This window comes from Saccopteryx leptura, chromosome 1 (genome assembly GCF_036850995.1).
Source record: "Saccopteryx leptura isolate mSacLep1 chromosome 1, mSacLep1_pri_phased_curated, whole genome shotgun sequence".
Classification (NCBI taxonomy): domain Eukaryota; kingdom Metazoa; phylum Chordata; class Mammalia; order Chiroptera; family Emballonuridae; genus Saccopteryx; species Saccopteryx leptura.
In genome coordinates this window covers 359,782,854-359,807,474 of record NC_089503.1, presented here as the reverse complement: position 1 = coordinate 359,807,474, position 24,621 = coordinate 359,782,854, and the positions used below count along the sequence as shown (strand labels likewise).

Below are 24,621 nucleotides of genomic sequence, written 5' to 3'. Positions count from 1 at the left end.
CCCTTTGCAAAAAATGGTTAAATATTCAAGTCAGCAACAGCAGAATGTTAGACCAAGTATGTGTGGCGGTGGGGGAAGGGTCCACTCTGACAGTCTTATGCCACTGACAGATCACACTCCAATGGGATCAGTCTGCTTATATAAACTATTTTGCCAGACTATACAACATTGGATTTACTTGCTTGTAGCTTGATCCTCTTTGTGAATTTGCTCATGGTGTGATATTTGCCCTCTTAAAATGAAATATTATTTTGACAATTAGAAGAAACAGTTCAGATGACCGGTATGCTAAATTTATAACATGGTGTTTCCTTGTAAAATTATAAAGGAAACATTAAGCAAAGTAACCAAGATAAAGTAAACAAGCAACTCAGTTTCTAAGTACAGGCTTATTTACCCTATCAATTACAGTTCTTAGAAGCAATAAACTCTTCCCAGGTTCCTAGATATGAAACTTCCAATTTCTGCTAATGGAATTATTATGTTACATTAGGAAAGGTTCACTAAAGTTCTCATTAAATATTTCTCTGCTTTTTGGCAAATGCTTGCATTATTTACATTATTTATAATTCTTTAAAAATTCTACTACATAAATTTTACCACATAAAATTCTCAGGACACAAGTTACAAATCACTGTCCAGACATAAGACCAATAAGCAATAGTTCACCTCTAGGTGGTATACTTCTCCCATAACTTCTTGGTTGGATAAGGGAAGTCAATTACAAGATGAAACTTTATTCTCATCACGTCAGCAGTAGGCAAAATGATAACTTTTAAAATGGCCCTCAAGATTCACTCCACTCCACTCCACTCTCCCACCTACCAGGGTATAGGCCCTGCACAACACATGATGGGTTTTATCCCATGAGTAGGTTAGGCGATGTTATGTGTACAGGTGACCTTAAGAGAAGGAGATTGCATACACCCTTTAAAACCAGAGTTCACAGGGGAGGAAGCCAGAGATTCTCAGTATAAGAAGGATTTGAGTTCTATTACTGGTTTAAAGATAGAAGAAGACAAAAAAAAAATTAGGTGGCCTCTCAGTTACAACCAACAAGGCAATGAGGAATTCAGACCTATAAACAACCAAAACTAATTACTGACCTGAATTTTGCCAAAGACAGAAATGACTTGGAAATAAAATCCCCCCCCCCCCAGACTCCAGAGGAGAATTGAACCCAGCTGACATATTGTTGTCGCCTGAGCAGAGAAGCCTGAGAAGGCAGCCCTGCCATGCCTCACTTTGGACATATTGAACTGCTAGTTAACAGATGAATGTCGTTTTAACCAGCTTAATTTTTAGTAATTTGTTATGCAGCTAAAGAAACTAATACACTGTCCCACCAACCTTAACAACAATAAATACCAAGAAATCGGGACCTATCCAGTTCCAGAGATAATGCTCATCTTGCAAGGCAGTACAGTAAGAATCCTATCATCAAGAGGTAGTGGTGTCTGTCATTTTTGTTTGAGTCTGCCCTAGACCTTTGTAGCTCTGGCTCTCCCTCTCCTTCTCTGCTGTGCCTCGTGTTGGAGGAGATGTCACTCGACTCAATAGGTCGCATTTCCTGGGTTTCCATATTAGCTGGCTTCTACCAGTGGAGGCACTAGCATCACAGTGAAGAGTGGAGGAAGGAGAAACCCAGACATCCTTACCCCTCTCTGTATGTATAGGTGATGTGTCTGGCAAGCATCTATGCTCTTCTTCTACTCTAATCCTGCATCTTTATGATAAGTTGTCCCCATAGACACTGCCTCTTTCCCCCCCCCCCAGGCTATCTTGAGTGTTTCATACTGCTGTTAATCTTTGCTTACCTCACTATTTTCTAGTTGAATCTCTGTTCTCCCTTCACCTCTATAACCAATTCCCTCTACGCTAGAAATGCTTTTTGTTTTCCTGATTGAGACCGACTGATTCAGTGTTGCTGTCCTATGATACTTGGCAGAGTTTCTATACAGTTATCTAACTTTTGATTGGGAGATGAAAGGTAAAGTAGTTGTCAACCCAAAAGCAGTGATACTATTCCGAAGATTGGTATTATTTGCTCATAATAATAATAAAAAATCTATTAATGATCAGAGATTAATTGTTATGAATATTTTGGTATAAAACAGGTAATATTGAGATGTTTTTGTGCTATACAATTGGGCAATAAACATTTTTATTTTTTGTTTTTCTAGTATTTCCTATATAAAAATCAATATAACAAGTCCATGAAAATAATTAGATTTGTTAATCACAGACTGGACATCAATTTGATATATACGTCTTTAGCAGTTTCCTACAGGTGCTTATAGGCAGCAACTGTGGTGGTTCTACTTTCCACCAAATGGCCAGAGCTAGTATGCTGTTTAGTTATACAGTTAGTGGCCAAGAAACATCTGTCAAATACCAAAAGATAATATTCCTTTGAAAACATATTTTTATCCAGTTACTTCCATATTTTCTCCCTTTCTAGACAAACACTTTGAAAGCAATATTTGCCAAATCTCTCACACATGCCATTCTTTCTTCAAGTCTTTCTAATCTAGCTTTTGTGTCTTCATATCACTAACACTATGCTTGTAAATTTTCAGAAATACTATCATCCTGTTAAATTCAAATGTTTTTGGTCTTCACATTATTCAAATTCTCATCACTATTTTGTTAAATTCAAATGTTTTTGGTCTTCACATTATTCAAATTCTCATCACTATTTAACAGAATCAACCACTATCTTCTGAACAATTTGATTTCTTTCATACTACCTTTCTCCTTATTCTAATCTCATCTCTTGGCTTCTATTTTTTCTGGCTCTAATTCTGATTTTCTTGGGTCTCTAACTTCAACTTTTTGTTTTTGTTTATCCTACGTATACCCTAGAAGTTTTGTTATCTATTAGAAAGATATCTATATATTGATGAGTCTCAAAACTACATCTCCACGTTATACTTGCCTACAGTATATTCTTATATATTCAATAACTTACTTAGCAAAACTAGTTAAATATGTCATGGGGACCTTAATATGTGAAGTATTACAGTAGTAAACTGCTGATTCAGCCCTTTCATTTAAACATTTCCTTTAATTATCCATCTTCTCTCAGGAAATGTATTAGCATCACTCTTTTGCTCAAATTATCTTTGATTTATTGCTGTCTTTTATCTAACACATTTACTCAACACCATGTTTTGCTAATTTTTTCAAAATTTATTTTTGTTTTTCTATTACAGTTTAAATTCAGTGTTATTCTCTATTGGTTTCAGCTGTACCACACAGTGGTTTGAAAATCCTGTACTTTACAGAGTTGTCCCCAAATTTTTCAAACACTCACCCGACCCCATACATAGTTACCACAATATTGTTGACTATATTTTCTATGCTATAATCAACATCTGTTTCATTATTTATTTTAAGTCTAGTCTTTTCTCTCAATTTGCTTAATCACAACCATAGGTCAAGGCATCATTGCTTTTTGCACAATAATTGTAATATTATAGCTGATTTCTTTACTCTTACTTTTAACCTTCTACCAGACCCGTCTTCACATAAAAAGAACGATATTTCAAACATCTGAATAAAAGGACATTATTTCCCTATTGAAAATATTTAAATATATTTTCATTACTTCAGAATATAATCCTATTTTCTGTTCTTTATTCCCTACAAAATCTGACTGCAGTTTTATCTTCTCTCTTGTTTCTATCTTACATACATATACTCTGTTCCTTACTAACCCATATGGGCAAGGTATCTTTCTCCCTATGACCCTCACACATATTAATACCTCTGATAGCATATCCATACTTCCACTCTTCCCTTGGATTATTTCTCTTAATTTCTCTGGTCTTAGTTTAAATGTTTCCTCCTTAGAGAGTTCTTCTCTGCCTTCCACATTATTTTCTTCTTAAAATAACTTTTTCTTTTCCTTCAAACATTAAATCCAGTTTGAGTTGTATTTTTATGGTCTATGATTTTAATTTATATGTCATTCTTGGTATACTATAAGAACCAGTAGACAGAAGGCTATGTTTGTTTCATACTGTGTTCTACTTACAGACTATAGATATACTGCTTGCCAATTAGTGTTTAGTGAGTGAATATACAAGTAATAGTTACAAAATTGTCTCCAGATATTAAGTAATTGAGTTTGCAAAATATAAGTATTTCTGCCCACAACTGGTTTGATTGATATTTGAACCACAAAATAACCCTGTACATGCTTTTACATGATCAGAAAAGCAAGTAATCAAATATGAGAGTTTAGGATTCCTGACCTACAAGGGGGATTAAATTTATTCTGAGACATAAGGCCAAAATCATGGGAATGGTCTGTCTTGAGACCAGAGATGACAGACTGTTTTTAAAAAAATAAGTACAATTAGTATATTATACTTTTCCTTTGTATTCTCTAAACTTGAGGAAAATAATTTCTCCTTTTCCATGGTCTCTTGCTAAAAAATACTGAAAGGTGCTGAACAAAGCAGACTAGGAGAAATGGGTAATTTCTTTAAAATATTAAGAATTGTGCTGTTCAGGAAGTTTATAATTATTTAACAACACCCCATATACCACATTCAAACATATGTGAGATAATTTCTAGGCTTTGGGTACTGATCAAATTAAAGCCTTGCCTGACCTGTGGTGGCACAATGGATAAGGCATTGACCCAGAATGCTAAGGTTGCCAGTTGGAAGCCCCAGGCTTACCTGGTCAAGTCATATATGAAAAGAAAATACTGCAAGTCTATGCTTCCTGTTCCTCCCCAGCCCCCTTTCTCTCTATATCTCCTTTCTCTAAAAGTAATAAATAAAAAATTAGAGCCCTGAGTGATTTTTCTGATTATTTAGAAGTCACTAGAGGGTGGAAGAACAGGTCTCATTCCTTCTTCTGCTGGGTGGACTGCCAGGCAATGACTAGGGCAGTGGGATATGTAATATTATGGATCCTAGCTAGTATCCCACAACAGTGGTCCCCAACCCCTAGGCCGCGGACTGGTACCAGTCCGTGGGCCATTTGGTACCGGTCTGCAGAGAAAGAATAAATAACTTACATTATTTCCATTTTATTTATATTTAAGTCTGAACGATGTTTTATTTTTAAAAAATGACCAGATTCCCTCTGTTACATGCGTCTAAGACTCACTCTTGACGCTTGTCTCGTAAGTTCGACAATTATATTTTAAAATACCACAGTTTTTATGCCAGTCGCATAATTTTATTTTGTGCATTTATCCATCCTACCCTAAAGGCCGGTCCGTGAAAATATTTTCTGACATTAAACCGGTCCGTGGCCCAAAAAAGGTTGGGGACCACTGTCCCACAAGGCTGTGACTCCATGTCTACAACAATGATCTGCATGATAGCTCTGACCCTTTTCAAAGTAACTCTTCTAAGCCAGAGAAGATTACTGGGAAAAAAAATGCTCACAGGACAAAATTGTTTTGTTATTTTTATTCTTAATCTCCTTCCTTTCTTCCTTCTTTCCTTTATTTCTCCCTTCCTTCCTTCCTTCCTTCCTTCCTTCCTTCCTTCCTTCCTTCCTTCCTTCCTTCCTTCCTTCCTGCCTTCCTTCCTGCCTTCCTTCCTGCCTTCCTTTTCTTCTTCCTCTCTCCTTCTCTTGTCTTCTCTGTATTTTCTTTCTTCTCTCCCTTCTCCATCTTCGTCCTTCTAATAACTCCTCCTACTTTTTTATTATTTCAAGAGCATAATTCCACAGAAATTTCTCTTTATATACAATGCACTGAATAGGAAAGGGCAAGTTTTTTTAGCGATCAAGATACTTCCAAGCATCTGAAAGACCTCTGTTAAAGACCAAGTGAATGTGGAACTCCACCCTTCTTGAGAAACTCCATTAGATAGAAAATCAGGAGTTTGGAAAAGGAATCTGGTAAAGTTGCTTGGATTTCTAAACCTTGAAGTATGCTGATGGTTTACCTGATCAAAACCTTACACAGCTTCATGTGAACCATGTGATCTTAAAAAGATGTATTCAAAGCATTCAACATCCAAAAGTAGACTCTTCTTCACACTGTATATTATAGATGACAGGGCTCCCAGGAACAGATAGTCATCATGTAAACTCTTCTGCAGAGGCTATGAGTGGACAACCTGGACAGTACATCTGATCTAGCATGTCTTCTGTAAATGTATGTAGATAGCTCTACAGATGACATGAATTCTTCTTTTGCCTAAGCTGTGTGTAAAACTAAAGTTAAATGGATATTTGTATTTATTTTCTATCTCAAGCATCTATCAAAAAGGTGGCCAAGTTCTCAAGAATCATCTAGTGCTAGTGGACTTTTCTTCCTTTATGATGGTATGAGGGCAAACAACAGGAATTCCCATACCTCTTACGTGTATTTATTTCTCTTCTTCTTTCTTTTAAGCCAGAATGTGACTGTATTGGCTACCCATTTGACTAATCATTCCTTGAACTTGATCCATCTTCACTTTCTCTCTTTCAAGTTAAAACAAATTAATCTAGAATGATTTCTGATAATTTTTCTTTGTCTTGTTTTTATTTTTCTTTGATTTTTAAAGAGAAGAGGAAAAAGAGAGGGAGAGGGAGAGAAAAAGAAAGGAAGAAAGAGGGAGAGAGATAAATTTATTGTTCCACTTATTTATGCATTCATTTGTTGATTCTTGTATGTGCCCTGACCAAGGATTGAATCTGCAATCTTAGTGTATTGGGTCAGCGCTCTAACTAACTGAGCTACTTGGCAGGTTGCTGTTGTCTTCTTTTATATTAAACTTTGCAATGCAGTCCTATTATATTAAATCCTTGGTTATCCACAGTATCCTGTCATGAAAACTTTTAAATGTTTCTTCCTAAAGAAGGATTTTAATTTTTCTCTGGGAACAAAGACAGTGTATAATCAAGTCAATCAAAATTCTTTCAAATAAGTTGGTCAATTGTTGTTCTAAATTAGTTATTTTTCTCTTTGTCAAATAAGGTTGACAATGAGAAATAAAATCCTAGACTATGAACAAAAGCTAGGGGTTTGAAAATTCCATGAAGCCATATGAAATCTGAAGAACATCGAGAATGTGTGGAATTTTTCTTTAAATAGAAGCACAGCAGCCCCATCTAAGTTTTAGTGTGAGAGGATAATATAACTGTGAGATGAGCACTTCTCTGGTATCTGATAATGAGTTCTCTACTTTCTTGAAATGAGGCCTCTACTTTCTTGGAAAATAACTTTCTTTTCTCTCATTGAATTTGGCTACCAGATTTTTAAAAGATTCGCTTGAGTGAAGATGTTTCTGAAAGAACAGTACATTGCTTTTTTAGACAAGTCTAACCTTCAGGGACAACTTCTTGTGGACAAAGAATGAATAAAGATTTTGAGGACTGGATTGAATCATAGTTATTTTCCTGATCTGGCCAGAGAAGATGCTATAAGAAAAGCAAGTGGAAAGCACAGCTCAGGAGAATATCTAATGTTAATATTAGAGACAAATGTCCAGACAACAAATATTACTACAGTAAGTTGATGAGGCAAGAGGCCAAAGGATGTTGTCTTACAGGCAAGCCCTCAAAAGGATATTTACTGAGTACAGGATGGGTGCAAGAGTCATGTTTTAAAAATAAAAGTCTAACCAGGTCATTCCTCAGCTTAGAAATTGGTCAGTGGGTTACCATTCTTTGTAGGAAAAAGTAGAAAGTGATTTTGCCTAGAACACAAAGCCACTGACCATGTCTAAAAACTCATTCTTATTTCTTACCACTTTTTCATATAGGTTACGATCACTGCTCCTACTTCACACATGTTATTTTCCTTCCTGAATCCTACTATATCCCTACCTGGAAACTAGGTAACCAAAGTACTCAACTGTTTTTTGGTTCAGCTAAACATTCTCGTAAAAACCTAGCATGTTCATTATTTTTTGTTTAGTATGTCACTATTTTGCTCTCATGAAATCTCTCATATTGTGATTACTGTTTAAAATATTTTGCACTTCTAGTAGTTTATAGCTCTTTAAAAACAAAAATGGTCCTTAAGTATCTAGATCAATGTGTGAGATCAGGTTAGTAAAGAAGACACTTGGAGAGCTTGTGGTCTCAGGTTACCTATGTAAGGCAGTTTCACATTGGGTTGGAAGAGGAGAGTAATATTTCTAAAGAGTTGGAAACCCAAGAACTTTCGATTTAGTCAACTCAAACTGATTAGAAACATTGGAGTGAAATCTTGGGACAAGATCACTGCATTAGTTTGTTTTGATTGAGGTTCACAGGTGATTTATTAAAAAGCCTGTGGAGTATTAGGGGGTTATAATATGAGGGCCAAATTTGAATTGCTAAATTAAAGTTACAATTTAAAAAATAAGCTATATATTTCAAAATAGATTGTACATACAAATTATTTAGAACTATGTACATAAATAATATACTTCTAATATATTTAAATATTTTAATTCTTCTGTACTGGTAAATGCACCAGCACTTTTAAAACATAGATTCCATTTTTTATCTTTTTTTGGAATTATAAATGGATTGAATTAAATATTCATTTGTAATACATTTGCTCTGAATATTTTCTACTGTTTTTATATATTTTAAAGAAAACCAAAATCCTGATTGATTTTTAGAAATAATTCATATAATAATAAACATATTATGTTTTGATAGAAGATAGAAGTAGAATACCTCTAAATTTGCCCTGGCTGGTTGGCTCAGCAGTAGAGCGTCGGCCTGGCGTGCGGGGGACCCGGGTTCAATTCCCGGCCAAGGCACATAGGAGAAGCGCCCATTTGATTCTCCACCCCCCCCCCTCCATCCTCTCTGTCTCTCTCTTCCCTTCCCCCAGCCAAGGCTCCATTGGAGCAAAGATGGCCCGGGCGCTGGGGATGGCTCCTTGGCCTCTGCCCCAGGCGCTAGAGTGGCTCTGGTCGCGACAGAGCGATGCCCCGGAGGGGCAGAGCATCGCCCCCTGGTCAGAGCGTCGCCCCTGGTGGGCGTGCCAGGTGGATCCCGGTCGGCGCATGCGGGAGTCTGTCTGTCTCTCCCCGTTTCCAGCTTCAGAAAAATACAAAAAAAAAAAAAAAAAAGAATACCTCTAAATTTAATGTGGATGATATTTTTTTACCTTTGTTAAATAAATAAATTTTAATTACATGACAATTATTTCTCTGATTCTAATAAAAGATACACAAATCACCCTATTCATAAACATACTTAGAAATATTGACCTGTGAAAACAGAAATTGTTTGAATTTTAAAGTATAGGCTTGACTGTGGCCTAAATCATGTTGGAAATATTGTATTTAATTTAAATTCAAATAATTTGTTTAATTTAACACAACAATATTGAGAATCTAATCTGCCATCCATCAAATCAGAACCATTTTATAACGACTGCGACCACTATAGGTGCATATTATCAACTAAATATTTAAAGTCCTGAAACCAATAGCATCATTAAATGGTGTTTTCCAAATTCTCCCCTTATTGAAATCAAGAATGTTAAAAATTTCCTTGAGACTATTGTCTAAGACTCACTAGTCCTAACATTCAATATTTAATTCAGAGTCCTGAGTATATCCAAGTGCATGAGCCACTAAAATATCTCAGACGTCAAACAGCCTGGACTAATGTAGTATTTGAGAATGAATACATAAAAGAAGCAGATACTATAGGTTCACCAAAGTGAATACCCAGAACTCCTCATTGTCATTTAAACCAAACTAGCAAGTATAAAGTTAAAAATTTTTTACCACCAAATACGTATACTATTTAGGGTATCTTCCTCAGCCACATAATGTTGTTCATGAGAAAAAAAAAAACACATTTATTTTATGATTCATTTTCTAATTCCTGGAATGGAAACAAGATCCTCATTCTCTGAATCTCTATAATTTTTATTTGTTTATTCTTTATGTGACATGCTGCTTTCTAGACTGTGTTTTAGTTTGTTTCTATTCATGTTTTATCTCCTCTTTCTTGCTTTTATTGTCCTTAAATCACATCTCAAATAATTCTGTTAATCTGACTCCAATGATATACAAATGCCAAATGTTAAAAAAAAATGTTAATAGGTTATTTTTTCTTTTTAAATTAATATGCTTTTCACATTCTTCCATTTCTGTTCCCAGTAAACAACTTGCAACTTTTCATCATTGTTCTCTGTGGTGCAACTTTAATTTACAGCCAACTAACTATACTTTGCCATACTTGTTATTCAGGCTTGCTCTCTTATTGGAATTCTTTCTTAGCCAATTCAATCAAGTCAAGTTGGATTCTGTACCTTTATTTAGGCATCTAGAGCATCTCACATATATACCTCTATCAAGACTTTAGTTTTGCAAATATCATTTATTAATTTCTCTCATTGGGCTGCTATTTTATACCAACCAAAACACTCACAGTTATGTGCAAGGCACATACCAATCATTCATCAAAAGAAATAAAATTATATACGATCTAAAATATTAAACAGAAGTCTTTATTTTAAACCATAAACAGGATGGCTTCTGAACACTACCAAGCCTATTTTCTATTCTATAACATACTTTGACAATCTTTCTCCCTTCAGAGTAAAGTAGGTTAGGTTTACAGTTGGAATGCTTTGAAGCTGATCTCCAAATTCTGAGAATATGCATGCAGTTCTTCCCTTTTACTTGGGAAATGCGGGTGCAAATGACATGAAAACAGTTGCACAAAGCAAAACAAAAACAAATCAAGCACTATGGTACAAGGACAGCATCTAAACTATGGTACAAGGACAGCATCTAACACCTAAGATAAATCAATGCAGCAAGAAAAATATGTTGTGTTGAACATCTAAACCCCTGAACTGTGTGGAAAGGGACAAGCAACAGGTCTTACTCTTCCCTACAGATAGACTCTTTCCTTGGTTTCATTTATTTTTAATTAACACCACCACCAACAACAAAACCTAAAGCAGGTGCATGGAGTATGAATAAAAAAAGACTCCTAGGCCACAAGGGAAGCACAAAATTCCTGCTGTTTCTTAGTGGCAATGCCAGAAAAAGCAAGGGAACTGAGAGATTGGTTTTCATCATCAAAAAATGCAGGGGATGTGGATTATCACATTTCCTCCTGCTCCCTAGTTTCATTTAATTATTTATAGAATAAACTGGCAGATGTAAAATACACAGGTGCACTTGCTAGAATGTAAGGGCCATGCAAAATAATAAATTTTCCTTTAAAAATATACAATAAAAAAAATTGAGCATAGTTCAGAGTGAGAAGATCCAGAACTGTAGTCGAATATGGTTTAAAACCTTTGTGACCTAATGTTTATGTGTCTAGAATTTGGATTCACTGGACAAAATTCTAACATTCACCAGCTAGCAGTAAATGTTCCCACCTCTTCAAATCTGTTTTCTCACCTGAACAATAGAAATAATAATGATTATGTGACAGTCTGTTTTAAACATTAAATGAAGCAATGCATTCAAAATAGAAACAAAGCCTGACCTGTGGTGGCGTAGTGGATAAAGTGTCGACCTGGAAATGCTGAGGTCGCCGGTTCGAAACCCTGGGCTTGCCTGGTCAAGGCGCATATGGGAGTTGATGCTTCCAGCTCCTCCCTCCTTCTCTCTCTGTCTCTCCTCTCTCTCTCTGTCTCTCCCTCTCCTCTCTAAAATGAATAAATAAAAAGAAAACAAAAAACCAAACAAAATAGAAACAAATAATGTTTTTTCACAAATGAAATGATAACTAATTTTAATGGCGGTTTATGGCTCAAGTTTTATTTTAGTGTATGTGCTGCTGAAGAGAACATTCAAGTTTTATTTTAAATCCTTTTATTATTATGGTAAGGAATTCATTATATCCTTAATGGTGTCATATATATGGCACTGAATCCAATAGCTTTTGTATTGCCAATTTGTTATATGATTGACACCAAAATCTTTATCATCTCATCCATGTTCTTGTTAATTTGATAAAGATTTAATTATAATCTATTAATGTGTATCAATCTGGAGAGTAGAGGTAAACATGATGTGCATTGTTCCTGTTTTCCTGAAGCTTGTTGGAGAGGAGAAAAGTAGAGCAGAGAAGAGAAGAAGGATGGGAAAATGAGGGGGAGAGTTTGGTCACACACTAACAACAAGCTACACAAAAAATTGATGGATGACAGTTTTGGTAATTGCTATAAATACAAATTATAAAACGCTATCTAACTGCTTATAAAAATTCAAAATGGTATAGTTCTTTGGAATAGTGCTTGGTAGTTTCTTTCATAGATAAACATATGTTTTCATACAATCCAGAAGTTTCCCATTCCCTCGTGTTTACCCAAGTGAATTGGAAACTTATGAATGCACTAAAGCTTGCACACAGATGGTTATAGTAGCTTTATTCATAACAGCCCTAACTGTTAAGCAACCAAATGTCCCTTAATAAGTGAATAAGCAATGGTGCAGGCAGGCAATGAAATATTATTCAACACTAAAAAGAAATGATATCTCAAGCCATAAAAAGATAAAATAAACCTACATGTTTATTAGTAAATTAAAAAATCTAACCTGAAAAGGCTAAATATTGTATTTTCCAACTATGTAACATTCTGGAAAAAATCAAAACTAAGGAGATAGAAAAAATATTAGTGATTGTCAGAATTTAGAGGAAAAGGAGAAATGACCAGGTGGATTACAGAACATTTTTAGGGCAGAGAAAATAGTCTGTATGATACTATACCATACTATAGTATGATGCTATACCATAATATAATGGATACATGCCATTATGCATTTGTCAAAACCCATAGAATGCACAATACCAACGGTGAACCCTAATGTAAACAATAATTTTTGGTAAGAATGTTGTTCATGAATAGTATCGCATGAACCACTTTGGTGGGGGATATGAACAGTGGGAGTGGCTATGGAATGAATTTTGTAATCCAGCCCATGCTTTTTATCTATTTATTTTTTTAAGACTACTTATTCACTTTTAGAGAGAAAGAGAGAGAGAGAGAAGAGGAGAGGAGCAGGAAGCATCAACTCCCATATGTGCCTTGACCAGGCAAGCCCAGGGTTTCGAACTGGCGACCTCAGAATTCCAGGTTGACACTTTATCCACTGCACCATGACAGACTAGCCCATGCTTTTATTTTGAAAAATAGTTTAACAATGTTTTCTGCCCATATCTGTATCAATATTACATAGAGATATTTATCTTATAATAAGTGAATAAGAGGGATGGTATAGAGGAAAGAACACTAATCTATAAGTGTGGGCATTTAAAATTTTACTTCCAACTTTTCAATAAACTAACAATGTCATCTTAAGTACGATTTAGCAGTCAACTCATGCACACCTTCATGTTATAGATTTGGAAAATGAGGCCCAGACAACTTTCCATTTCACTGCGATCTAAAATGTTAAGGTTATATTCCCCTAAGGCAACACCAAGAACATTCTAAGGTTCTACTAAATACAAACACTAATCCACCACCACCATATATATATAAACAAGAAACCAATATATAAAGGTGAGAGGTAGACAGTCATTATCTATAATATCTAAATAGCTCTACAAGGTAATGATAATTCTACTTACCAAGAAAAAAAACACTATTCTAAGATATTGATATATAATGTCATATAAAAACATAGACAAGTTGTTATTTTCAATATTCTATTTCTGAAAATATTAAACTATATGTTCCCATTATAAATTATATTTATTTAATACAGATAACTTCTTTTTTTGCATTGCTAAAATGTGTGTTTTCATTTAATTTACACCTTTCTTCCTCCTCCTAAACCATTACATCCCTTGGGTTACAAAATATTAAGTTACTATGCTTTGTAGAATGCTCAGAGCACATATTCCTGCTGTTTATGGTGAAACCAGTCATGAGAAACAGAACAAGCCTTTTCTCTAAGGCTGTTGAATGTTTAGCATTATCATTAGCGGTACTGAGTAAAATTTCAGGATAAAAGCGGATAAAGATTTAGCTGTTTTAGCAATACTGTCCCCACCTTTGGGAGAAAGATATAATCTTTGTCTCTTGAGAAAGCTCTTCTAATAACTACATAATTCAAGGTCTGCCAGTTGCATTGCTCTTAACATTAGTACCAGAAACAGAACCCTAGTTAATGTCTTCACTTTCCTCCATATACAGTTTCCTGCATTTTGAACTTATGGCCCATTTCCATATTATCCCATAAACATTTGTCTCCTGCACTCAGCTAATAGCTGTTTTGGGGTGAGAAATGGAAACTAATGAGTTTTACATTATTTTGAGGATCTAGCATAGTACTCTGCACACAATATATGCTCAAAATATGCAAAGCAAAGCATCAAATTTTGCCTAAAAAGGAGCATTGTTGTTGTTTTTTGTGTATTCAAGCATTTGCATATGGATCTATCCTCTTTTCTCTAATAAAAACAGTGCATGTTCATGTTTTTATTTATATGATTTCTAATTACTTTGTTACAAGTGTCCAAAGAATGTGTTTTCATTGACCTTAATGTCAATAATTTGAGTTCAAATATAAATAAATGTCAAAAGCAATAAAATATCTTTAAAATTTTTTTGAATTTATCTAAGAATTACATATTTGCTGATTTGATTTCTATATAGAGACAATAAATTTTAATTATTTAATAGAATGAATCAACATTTTGAACACTATAAATACTTGTGAATATTTACTAACAATATTGATGACTATATCATAAGAAAATAAACCTCAGACTCATAAACAAACATCAAATCAAATGGTCTATCTTGCAATCCTGTGCCTTGCTTTTTGAGGTCCATTTTGAAGATGACATTTAAAAAAACAGATATTGCAAATTGTCTATATAGCTGCAGAAATCAGACATTTCTTTCTCACTGAGAAAGCTGTTTTTCCTTTTCTCCCCACTTTGTTTAGCAGTAATACAGCTTCTACACTACATAAAAGCCTGTGTTTTATTTTAAAGAATGCAATTAACACTTTTATTGACTGCTTTCCTCTGTAAAATTCAATAAGCATGATCCATTGACAATCATCACTTAATGCAAGGATCAATCTTGTTTTGTAAAAATTCATTTGCTGAAGAAAAAATTGAGCAGTGCTGATTAAGTTAAAAAGAAAGAAATCATTTATTTTGAAATTCAGCAAGTCTAGGACATTAAATAAATCAGGTTCTGTCATGAAATTTCTTTACAGAATACTTGTATCTCAAAATAATGTATATACCATAACATTGTGATTCACTTTTTTAGTCGGATCTGCTAAAAAGAATAATCCACACTAATTATCAGTTTGTCAAAGATTAGCACAACTCTAAACATTAAAAAAAAACCCCAGAGAATTCATGTTTTTAACATTGTCTACCAAAAAAATATTAATCCTCAGATATAAAGAAAAAAATAGTTTGCCCTCTCCCTATCCAACAGAGGCTGTTCACCTCACAAGTTACTTTTCATTACCAAACAGAGAATAATTATAGCCATATTAATTTTTACTAACCTCATAAACATGCAGCTTAGTTAATATTTTTTATGAGACAATGTAATTAGTGGAAGTATTAAAAATACACTAAATAGTAGAAATATAGAGAGAATGTGGCATCTTTCTGAAGAGCTGTTTGAAGGAAAAAAATGCCAGAGGGAAGTTTAGGTTAACTTAAATAGACTTAATATGAAGAGAATTGCTACCAATTATTTTGGTAAAAAGTTTAATGGTTTATATTGTTTCAAGTAATAATCAGAAATCCAACCCTTGTATATTCACAATAATTTGATACATTGTAGTGTTCTTGAACACAGATTATACGTGACATTGTATCATCTGGTATACTTTTGTGTGCAAGATCATTTACAATACTTTATTTTCTACATGCTAGTGAACTAATTGGCAACTAAATTAGCATCTTTTAAGCAATTCTATAAAGACTTCTAGCAATTCTGATAACTATAACAATTATTCAAAGTGAGATAGCTGAGAAGCCTAATTAAAATAAAAAATCAAATTCTTAAGATGCATTGAATTTCATGAATAAAGAAATATTCATTTATTTTTCTTACAAAGTATATTTATAGCTCTTTTTATTCTTAAAACAATCACAAGTCTTCTGATTTTTGCTTGCAAAAGTTTAAAAGCTAAACAAACTGAAAATCAACAACTCTTTATTTGTTGATTTTAGAGAAAGAGAAAGGGGGAGAAAGAGAGACAAAGCATCAATCTTTTTTTTTTTCATTTATTCATGCATTAATTGGTTAATGTGCCTTGACCTGGGATTGAATCCACAACCCTGGCATATGCAGTTCTAACCAAATGAGCTACTCAGTCAGGGCTCAGTAACACTATTTAGATCTGTCAGAGAACTGAGGTTACATGGCAAATTGCTCTCTATCCCCAAAATGGAAAAAAAATCGGGCAGATACAGAGATTCACCAGAGCAGAAACTTGGGACCAGACATCGCTGCTTGAGCCAGTACTGGGATACAAAAACAAACTCTAATTGATGAGTGCCGGAGGACCAGTGTGCACATACTTGAGAGTTAAAAACTCCAGGTGGTGCTAAGTCTAAGAGGATTTTCTCATACTTTCATAAGTTTTACCTCCAGGAGTTCTAGCCAGTTCTCACAGTGCAGATAAGAGAAAAATCGACTTGGTACTTCCAACAAGGGTGAGAATAGCTATTTAAAATATTCTTAGAGCATCCTGTCAAGGCCTGACCTCCAGGAAAATGATTTTACCAAAGCCTAATTAATCTGTGTGAAAGGAAAGGAAAGACTCATCTCCGGCCCCTTGAAGCTTTCTTGTTGCATCTAATGGGTGAGGGGGCTAAGAAGGACAGAAAATGTCACAGCCAGAGAAGAGGGCCAGGCTCATTTCAAGACTGGGACCTAGTCATGGCACTGTTGAACACTGCAGCTTCCCCCACATCATGGAAGCAATCTTCTCTTACCCACATCACTGATAATATAGGATTTCAACTGAAATATTTAGACTCCTCAGATCTATTTAAGAAGTTTATAATGAAATGCAATAATTACAAGGGAGACAAAAACAAGACTACTGGGAGAAATTTAAGGCTGATACCTACAGCAAGAACAAACAGTAAATATGGCTTGATCCTTGGCAGATAAAAATGAAGTCTCCTACCAAAGGCCTATTTATTTCCGTTACTTTCATCTAGCACAGGATGTCTGCCTGTAAATATAACATTACAAGGTATACTAAAAGAGAAAACGCACAGCTTGAAGAGACAGAGAAAGCACCCAATTCTGACTCAGGTATGGCAGAAATTTTGGAATTATCAGACTAGGAATGTAAAATAAAAAGTGTATGATTAGTGTGCTAAGGACTGCAATAAAACAACTTCAATATAGATGACTAAAATCAAAACTTAGGTTCTATATTCTGTGTTCGGGGAGATACTACAATTTCACCTGTTTCTCCCACACTCACAATATATTATTATTATTATTATTATTATTATTATTTATTTTTATTATTATTTTTTTTACAGAGACAGAGAGTCAGAGAGAGGGATAGATAGGGACAGACAGACAGGAACAAAGAGAGATAAGAAGCATCAATCATCAGTTTTTCGTTGTGACACCTTAGTTGTTCATTGATTGCTTTCTCATATTTGCCTTGACCATGGGCCTTCAGCAGACCAAGTAACCCCTTGCTCAAGCCAGCGACCTTGGGTCAAAGATGGTGATCTGTACTCAAACCAGATGAGCCCGTGCTCAAGCTGGAGACCTCGGGGTCTTGAACCTGGGTCCTCCACATTCCAGTCCGATGCTCTATCCAATGCACCACTGTCCGGTCAGGCTCAAGCTCACAATATATTAGAACAGACAGATCAATACTCAAGCATGCAAATACATATATTATATTAGAATATGATAACTTACCAAAAAAAAAAAAAGAATATGATAAGTTGACGTGATGTTTAACCTCTTCCCATATATTCTGCGGCTGGAATGCCATAACTCTAACTCACCCCCTCTGGGTATTGCCAATTCTTCCCTGTGCCCACTGTTTCACGTTCACCTAACCTTCACATGCACACCTAACCCTAAAGCAAATCAATTTACCTTTCTCTAATCCTTCTAACTGCTTTGTTTCTTAAGCCTCTCTCAAGTTCTTTATCTTTCTGTGAATGACATTACTTTTAAAGAACATAACTTTGATATTTTACCATAATTATAATTCTCATTATTTTATACCCCATTTATTCTCAGTATTTGTTCGGGGAGGGAGAAAACACATCTAAAAAGCAATCTGCCAGTGATGTTAGGCACTCGCTGTATCTGTTTTTAAAATAGTTTGTCCTTCTAGTCTTTTATTTCGATATTCATGACTCCGACTTCATATTATTATTGATATCAATCAAATAGAGATTGAACAATTTTTTTAATGTTTTTACATTTTAGTAATATATTTGAATTCTTATTTCAATTAATTTACAATTAAGAATTAACTATGTTCAAGGGTATATTTAATTTAAAAATGTCTTTATACTGCTATAACATTGATATGCATAACCTTTAAATGTTAAGTTCTTTTTCTATAAACTAAGTTTTCCCCACTTTTGTCTACTCATTTTAGAACAAAAGTAGAATCACCGTTATCACTCTGTAGCTCTCTTTACCTGCACATTCTTATGAGAGGAAGCATTTAAGTTTTAGTTTAGCTTTCAGTTACTTGAGAGTGGCTATAAGAAGAGAATTTTAAAATCAGTTTATTATTTATTTAATTAATATATAAACTTGATTAAGTTCTTTACAAAAATATAGATGTATTTCAACTTTAACACTTTCATCTTTTTAGTAGACTTGTCATTATATGAAACTATATTTCAGAATGTTTATATTTTTAACATATATTAATGGATGTACCCTAAAGTTTTTTTTTTATTAAAGTAGATAGTACAAGTGTTAATTGACTTATTTTCCAATATGAAAGAACATAGTCCTTAGAATGAACTATTGTAGGGATTAAGCAGAAAAAAATAATTAATAAAACAACAACAACAAAATACTCTGTGGAATGTCAAGATCTCTGGTTCAAAACCATGGTCTTGTCTGGTTAAGGATCACATGAGGATTGAGCTTCCTACTCCTACCCCTCTTCTATATCTCTCTCTTTTGCTCTCTCTCTCTCCTCTCTAAAATAAATATAAAATCTTTTAAATAATTCAGAATAAAAAAAAACATCATAGAAAACATTAGGGTGACTAGAGGGAAAAGGGGGTGGGGTAGGTGAAGGAGGATATAGGGGGGTAAATGGTGATGAAAGGAGACTTGATTTTAGTTGGTGAGCACATAAAACTATGTACAGATAATATAAAATTGTACCCCTAAAACCTATATAATTTTATTAAACAATATTGCCCCAATAAATTTAATAAAATATAAAGACAGTTTAAGGATATTGGGCAGTAAATTCTTTGTGTTTAACAAAAACATATCTATAAAATCAGTATTTACTTATAGTTATGTGTATAATTTATTATATAAATCAAAATATGTATATGTTTATATATCAGGCTTCATTGGTAGGAGAATATAGATAAAGGATACAATTATAGATTTTCTCTTTTTTCTGATACTTTAAGGAAGCCATAACTGGGTAATCTGCCATAAAATTATTTCTTGGCTCCAAATACTTTTCACACTCAGGTGTCAGAATGCCTGAAATTCTTCCTTGAAGATCATCTCTCTAAAATCACTAAGAGAAAGACGTTTCCCTGGGGGAATGTGAGGATTGGAGGCTCCAAGAGAAAGAAAGATGATAAAGATGATAGTTCTGTTTCATCAGACAGATGAGTCTTGGGAATACGCTTCAAATGAGAGAGTATCTGACTTCAGTTTGGGCTTTCTCAAATTCTTTTGTTTAGATGACAGGTATTGACCTTTTTTTTGTTTAATTTCTTAACCACCTCTGCAGACTCTTTCTTCTGACCTTTCCTTTCTGATCTTCTAGCTCTGAGGAATGTCTAACTCCATTCATACATGTTCACTGTTCTTAGACACTGGCTAGACCTCACCTTCCCTTGAAGTCCAATTTCTTAATATTATACTGAGTCACCTGACTGTATACCTTGTTAAATTATTTAGCTTTAGTCTTGGTTAAGACTGGTATATCTATTAATGATATTTATAAATATACATTTAAAATTCCTGACAGCATAGTCTTGCCAACTGGTATTACCATACTATATTCATGTGCTGTGGTCAGCTCTAATAAAGAATTGTGGTTCAATAGAGACATTTCGACCATGGTAAGTAAATTGTAACATGAATGAAGTTCAGACCAGTCCGAATTTGCCAAGAAAGCAGATTCATTCTCGTTGAACACAGAATATTCTGATCCAACACCAGAAGCAGGGCCATGTCTTTGGGTAAAATAGAGGTACTGCCAGACCCTAAAATATTAAGTCATTCCTCCCCTGGCAGGCATACTTCTTCAAATACATTAAAACATTCAAGTACAATACATTTAGTCACTTTCATTTAGTTTGAATCAATTTGTGAGAATGCTTTTCTCTTGAAAGGAAGGGTTGAGGCTGCATGTGATGGATGGACAAGAAGGGAAAGGGGAATGCTAAGAACAGTATGCAGAGACAGAGAAGGAAAGAAGCACTAAGTGAACTTGTCCAACCTTATTTTTCACCACACAATATTCTATCACAGTATTTCAAAGACAATGTAAAAGTGTCACAACAACAACAAAAAACCAATAATAATCTTTACCACAAATCCAGTTATGCATAAACATGTGGAGTTAAAGCCAGGTTCATTTTCTATGCATATTCTATGAACACAGGAGTTGGGAATGCATTCATCCTGTCCATCCTCACAGTGATGTTCTGACCATCCTGTTCAAAAACAATCACAAAACAAACATTTACTTATTAATAATATAATAATGGTAGTTTATATATGTATATGTATATATTTGTATATATGTACATGAGTGTATCTACATATTATTTATTATAATTGTGCTAGGCCTTTTATATAAATTTTCATTTTATCTTCATAACCATTCTATTTCATAACTATTATTATTGTCTCTATTTAGTACATGCAAAAATCAAACAGAGAAGAGAAATAAATTGCTCTGAAATCACACAGTAATGCAAAGTGAAGGAAAGAATATGTGAAATAAAGTTTTGGCTTGTACCTATGGTACCATTCTACATCACCCATTCAAATGACTTTACATACTTCACCTTGAAATAAATACATAAAAGTCAATAGAATAAACACTCTCCATGCTTCTTTAATATGATTCTTAAATTCAGAGAAATCTATCATGATAGTTTCTAGATATAAAACATTCTCTTGTAATACTTGTGGTGTTTTACAGTTAGAATTTCATAGCTGTGGTTCTATAGAATAGAAATACTATTTGTAGGTTTAGCTGACTGTTGGCTGTAAGAATTCTCTTTAACATCATGATCTAATTTTCTATACTAAAACACTGTATGGGTATCATTTGTGTGAATTTTGCCAGCATTTCATTATCAATCTAGCAACCAACATTGCTAAGTTATCCACAAGATAATATCTGAGTGATGGCTTATTATGTATACATTTAGGAAAATTTTTAAACTACTGATTCCTTCCTATGAGGCAACTGTTTATAATGAATCTTAATATGTTTAAGACATGTTAACCTGAGTATATCTAAATATACCATTCTACATAGGAAGAATAGAGACAAGTAAAAGCAACTGTCAGTACTCACTGACTACCTATGAGTACTCTAATTGCAACTTTTAATTTTCCTTTATTTTCTATATATTATTCTATTATATTATATATATTATAGAAAATATATATTTTCTATATATTATTCAATAGCATTGAACTCTGGCTATTGGGAAATGAAGTCTTATTCTTGTTCCTGCTTAGGAATATACTACCACTGCTCTTCATTGATAAATTGAAAGAGAACAATTAAATAAGTATTCTGGGGTGCTTAAAAATGATTTAATGCTATACTGCATTGTAAGAAGAAAAATACAGAACAAGTTTCAAAGACTTGGCAGAGTTCAGATCAAATGTAGAAGCATCTGCCAAAAGACTGAATTTACCAAATCCTTGTCCAAGACTTTATAGTGATATGCCAAGCTATTCTGTAGTCATCTCTAGTATGAAGGCTATAAAAAGTGTTACAGAAGAAACAGTTTTGACAGGCTTATGAGAAGTCATTATGACCAGTCATTAACATGGTTAAATGTCACAAACATATTGTTGAATATAAAAGCATACTGCATAGAAACATATTCTGATAAATGTTCTTGTAAATGTCAAATACATACAAATCTAATAACATCACTTAGTGAGACATACCTATATAAGAAAACTCTGAGGGATACTAGGAGCAAGTTGGATATAAATTTGGAAATAGTGTAGGGTGGGGGAATAATAATGTGCTCAGGGAAAGATAGAGAGGAGTCTAGAATGATGGCCAAAATTTTACTCCTTGAGGCAAATATTAGGCACACACAAATTTGCTATATTATTTTATATAATAAATTTACATTAATTATATATTCTTTTGACTGAATAAAGACTGTATAGCCTGACCAGATGGTGGTACAGTGGCTAGAGCATCAGACTGGGATGCAGAGGACCCAGGTTCAAAACCCCGAGGTCGCCAGCTTGAGCGCGGGCTCATCTGGTTTGAGCAAGGCTCACCAGCTTGAGCCCAAGGACACTTGCTTGAGCAAGAGGTTACTCGCTCTGCTGTAGCCCCCCCCCTCCCCAGTCAAGTCATATATGAGAAAGCAATCAATGAACAACTAAGATGTCACAACAAGGAGTTGATGCTTCTCATCTCTCTCCCTTCCTGTCTGTCTGTCCCTCTTGCTGTCTCTGTCACAAAAATAAATAAATTTATAAAAGATTATACAATATATTTACAGAATTAAAAATACTAAGGTTTTTCTCTTTCATTTAATAGTATGAAAGATTATAAAACTTTAAAGTATAAAGTGGGATCTGTGAAAGAAAAAAATTACCAGAACATTTCAAAAGACACGGAAGACATTTTTCAAGAGGATTATAAAAGAGAGAGAGAGGGGAGAGAGAGTGAACGCAACTACTCTGAACCAAAGGTAGGTGGGAGGATATTTAAATGCTGGGTGAGCTGGAAAAAGACTGGAGATTATTGTCGGGGGGGAAGTTGGCCAACATACTTAGGCCATCAGTGTTTGCTAATTGTCACTTATTGACACTAAGCTTCTACCCTCCCACAGACACCAGTAGAGAGGGGCACTATCTCCTATGATTACATTGCAAAGAGATGGCTCCCAGTTGCTTGAGGAAGAAATTTCTGGGTTTTTAAATTGGCAAGAGGTTGCACAAAGGTTTAGATCTCCAAGGGGAAGAGAAAAATTTACAATCACAAGTTTGCTGAAGGAAACACTGTGAAGAAAGGGAGGCCAGCCAGGGCTCTGGTGTCAAGAAGAAGCCTGGTTAAGGTCTAGTTAAGCTGAATGAAACATGAAGGCTGTCTTGGTAAAAAACAACAAACTAAGAGTTCAGCACAGAAAACAGAAACCACTGTAGATATTTAAGAAAAAAATAGTGTTAGTAACAGGGAATAAGATGCTTACAAAGTTATTGGAAGAAAGGGCTGTGGGAAAAGCTCCAAGAACCACAGAAATGACGCTGAGAGATGCCATCTGAGAGAGGTGAGAAACATAAAAGCCGCCACTAGAATTACTGACTTCCAGACCCATCGTACTATTCGACAGAAGCTGGATTACCGGGAAGCTGCCACCAAGACCTCCCCAGCTGTCTCTCCCTACATTGAGACTGGTGACTGAACACAGCATTGTCATCGACTGCCTCTCTGGCCACCACTGCTTTTTAGTACAAAGTCAGTGACTCAATAGTGAAATCAGCTGCAGAAAATCCCACATGCCTATAACCTTCTTCACCAGCTGAAACTGCTAACACATCTGTAAATGGCTTCCGCCAGATCCTCCATAGTTCAGGTATGTTTATTATTAGTGGAACTCAATTTATATTCAGAACTTCAGTTTCAAGGGAGACTCGATTTTGAAGTTTTTAATTTCATTACCTCTGCAGTATAGAAACCACAATAGATGGGAATGTGTGCTGAGTGCCAGTTACACCTGTTAGGCCAGTGGCCGAGGCCAGGCAGGTTCACATTGGATTCGGGCAGATGGTAAAGAAACTGTGGAGCCAGAAAGCGTTAGGGCCAATCCATTTAATAAAGTCTCGCAAGCACACAGGCAGGGGAAAACTTCTTCTTCAGCACACAAACAGCAAGAATGGCCCCTCACAGTGGTGGACAGGCAACCCGCGGTCCACAATCCCCCATCTCTCTCGAGCACAAGCACCGGTAGCCTTATATAGGCCATACACACATGCCTCTGGAAGATGCTTACACACTAACCAAGAAAAGTGCTTGCAGCTGGTACACCAGCGAGCAAGCCTAACACAGCTGCCCCTCAACACTCATGAAAATAAATAAATAAGAAATGTCCTTGTACTGGTGTGGGAAAAGTCATAGTAAGGAATGGGAACAAAATAAAGGAATATAAAACAGGCAAATGAAAATCCTATGTAGGTTTGGTGTCCATTTGTAATAAGATAATCAGATACTTAGAAAATACTGTTTGGTAATTAAAAATCAATAAACTAAAAGTTTTCATTAGCAATCT

At 34.8% G+C, this 24,621-nt stretch overlaps 1 protein-coding gene across 1 annotated transcript in view; it reads right to left on the bottom strand.

Annotated features, from left to right (window-relative positions):
• EYS (eyes shut homolog) overlaps positions 1-24,621 on the bottom strand; it is a 1,965,296-nt gene that overhangs the window by 868,742 nt on the left and 1,071,933 nt on the right. The window contains 1 exon segment of the mRNA XM_066360293.1: positions 20,669-20,793. Within this exon segment, the coding sequence (XP_066216390.1) occupies positions 20,669-20,793 (125 nt within the window).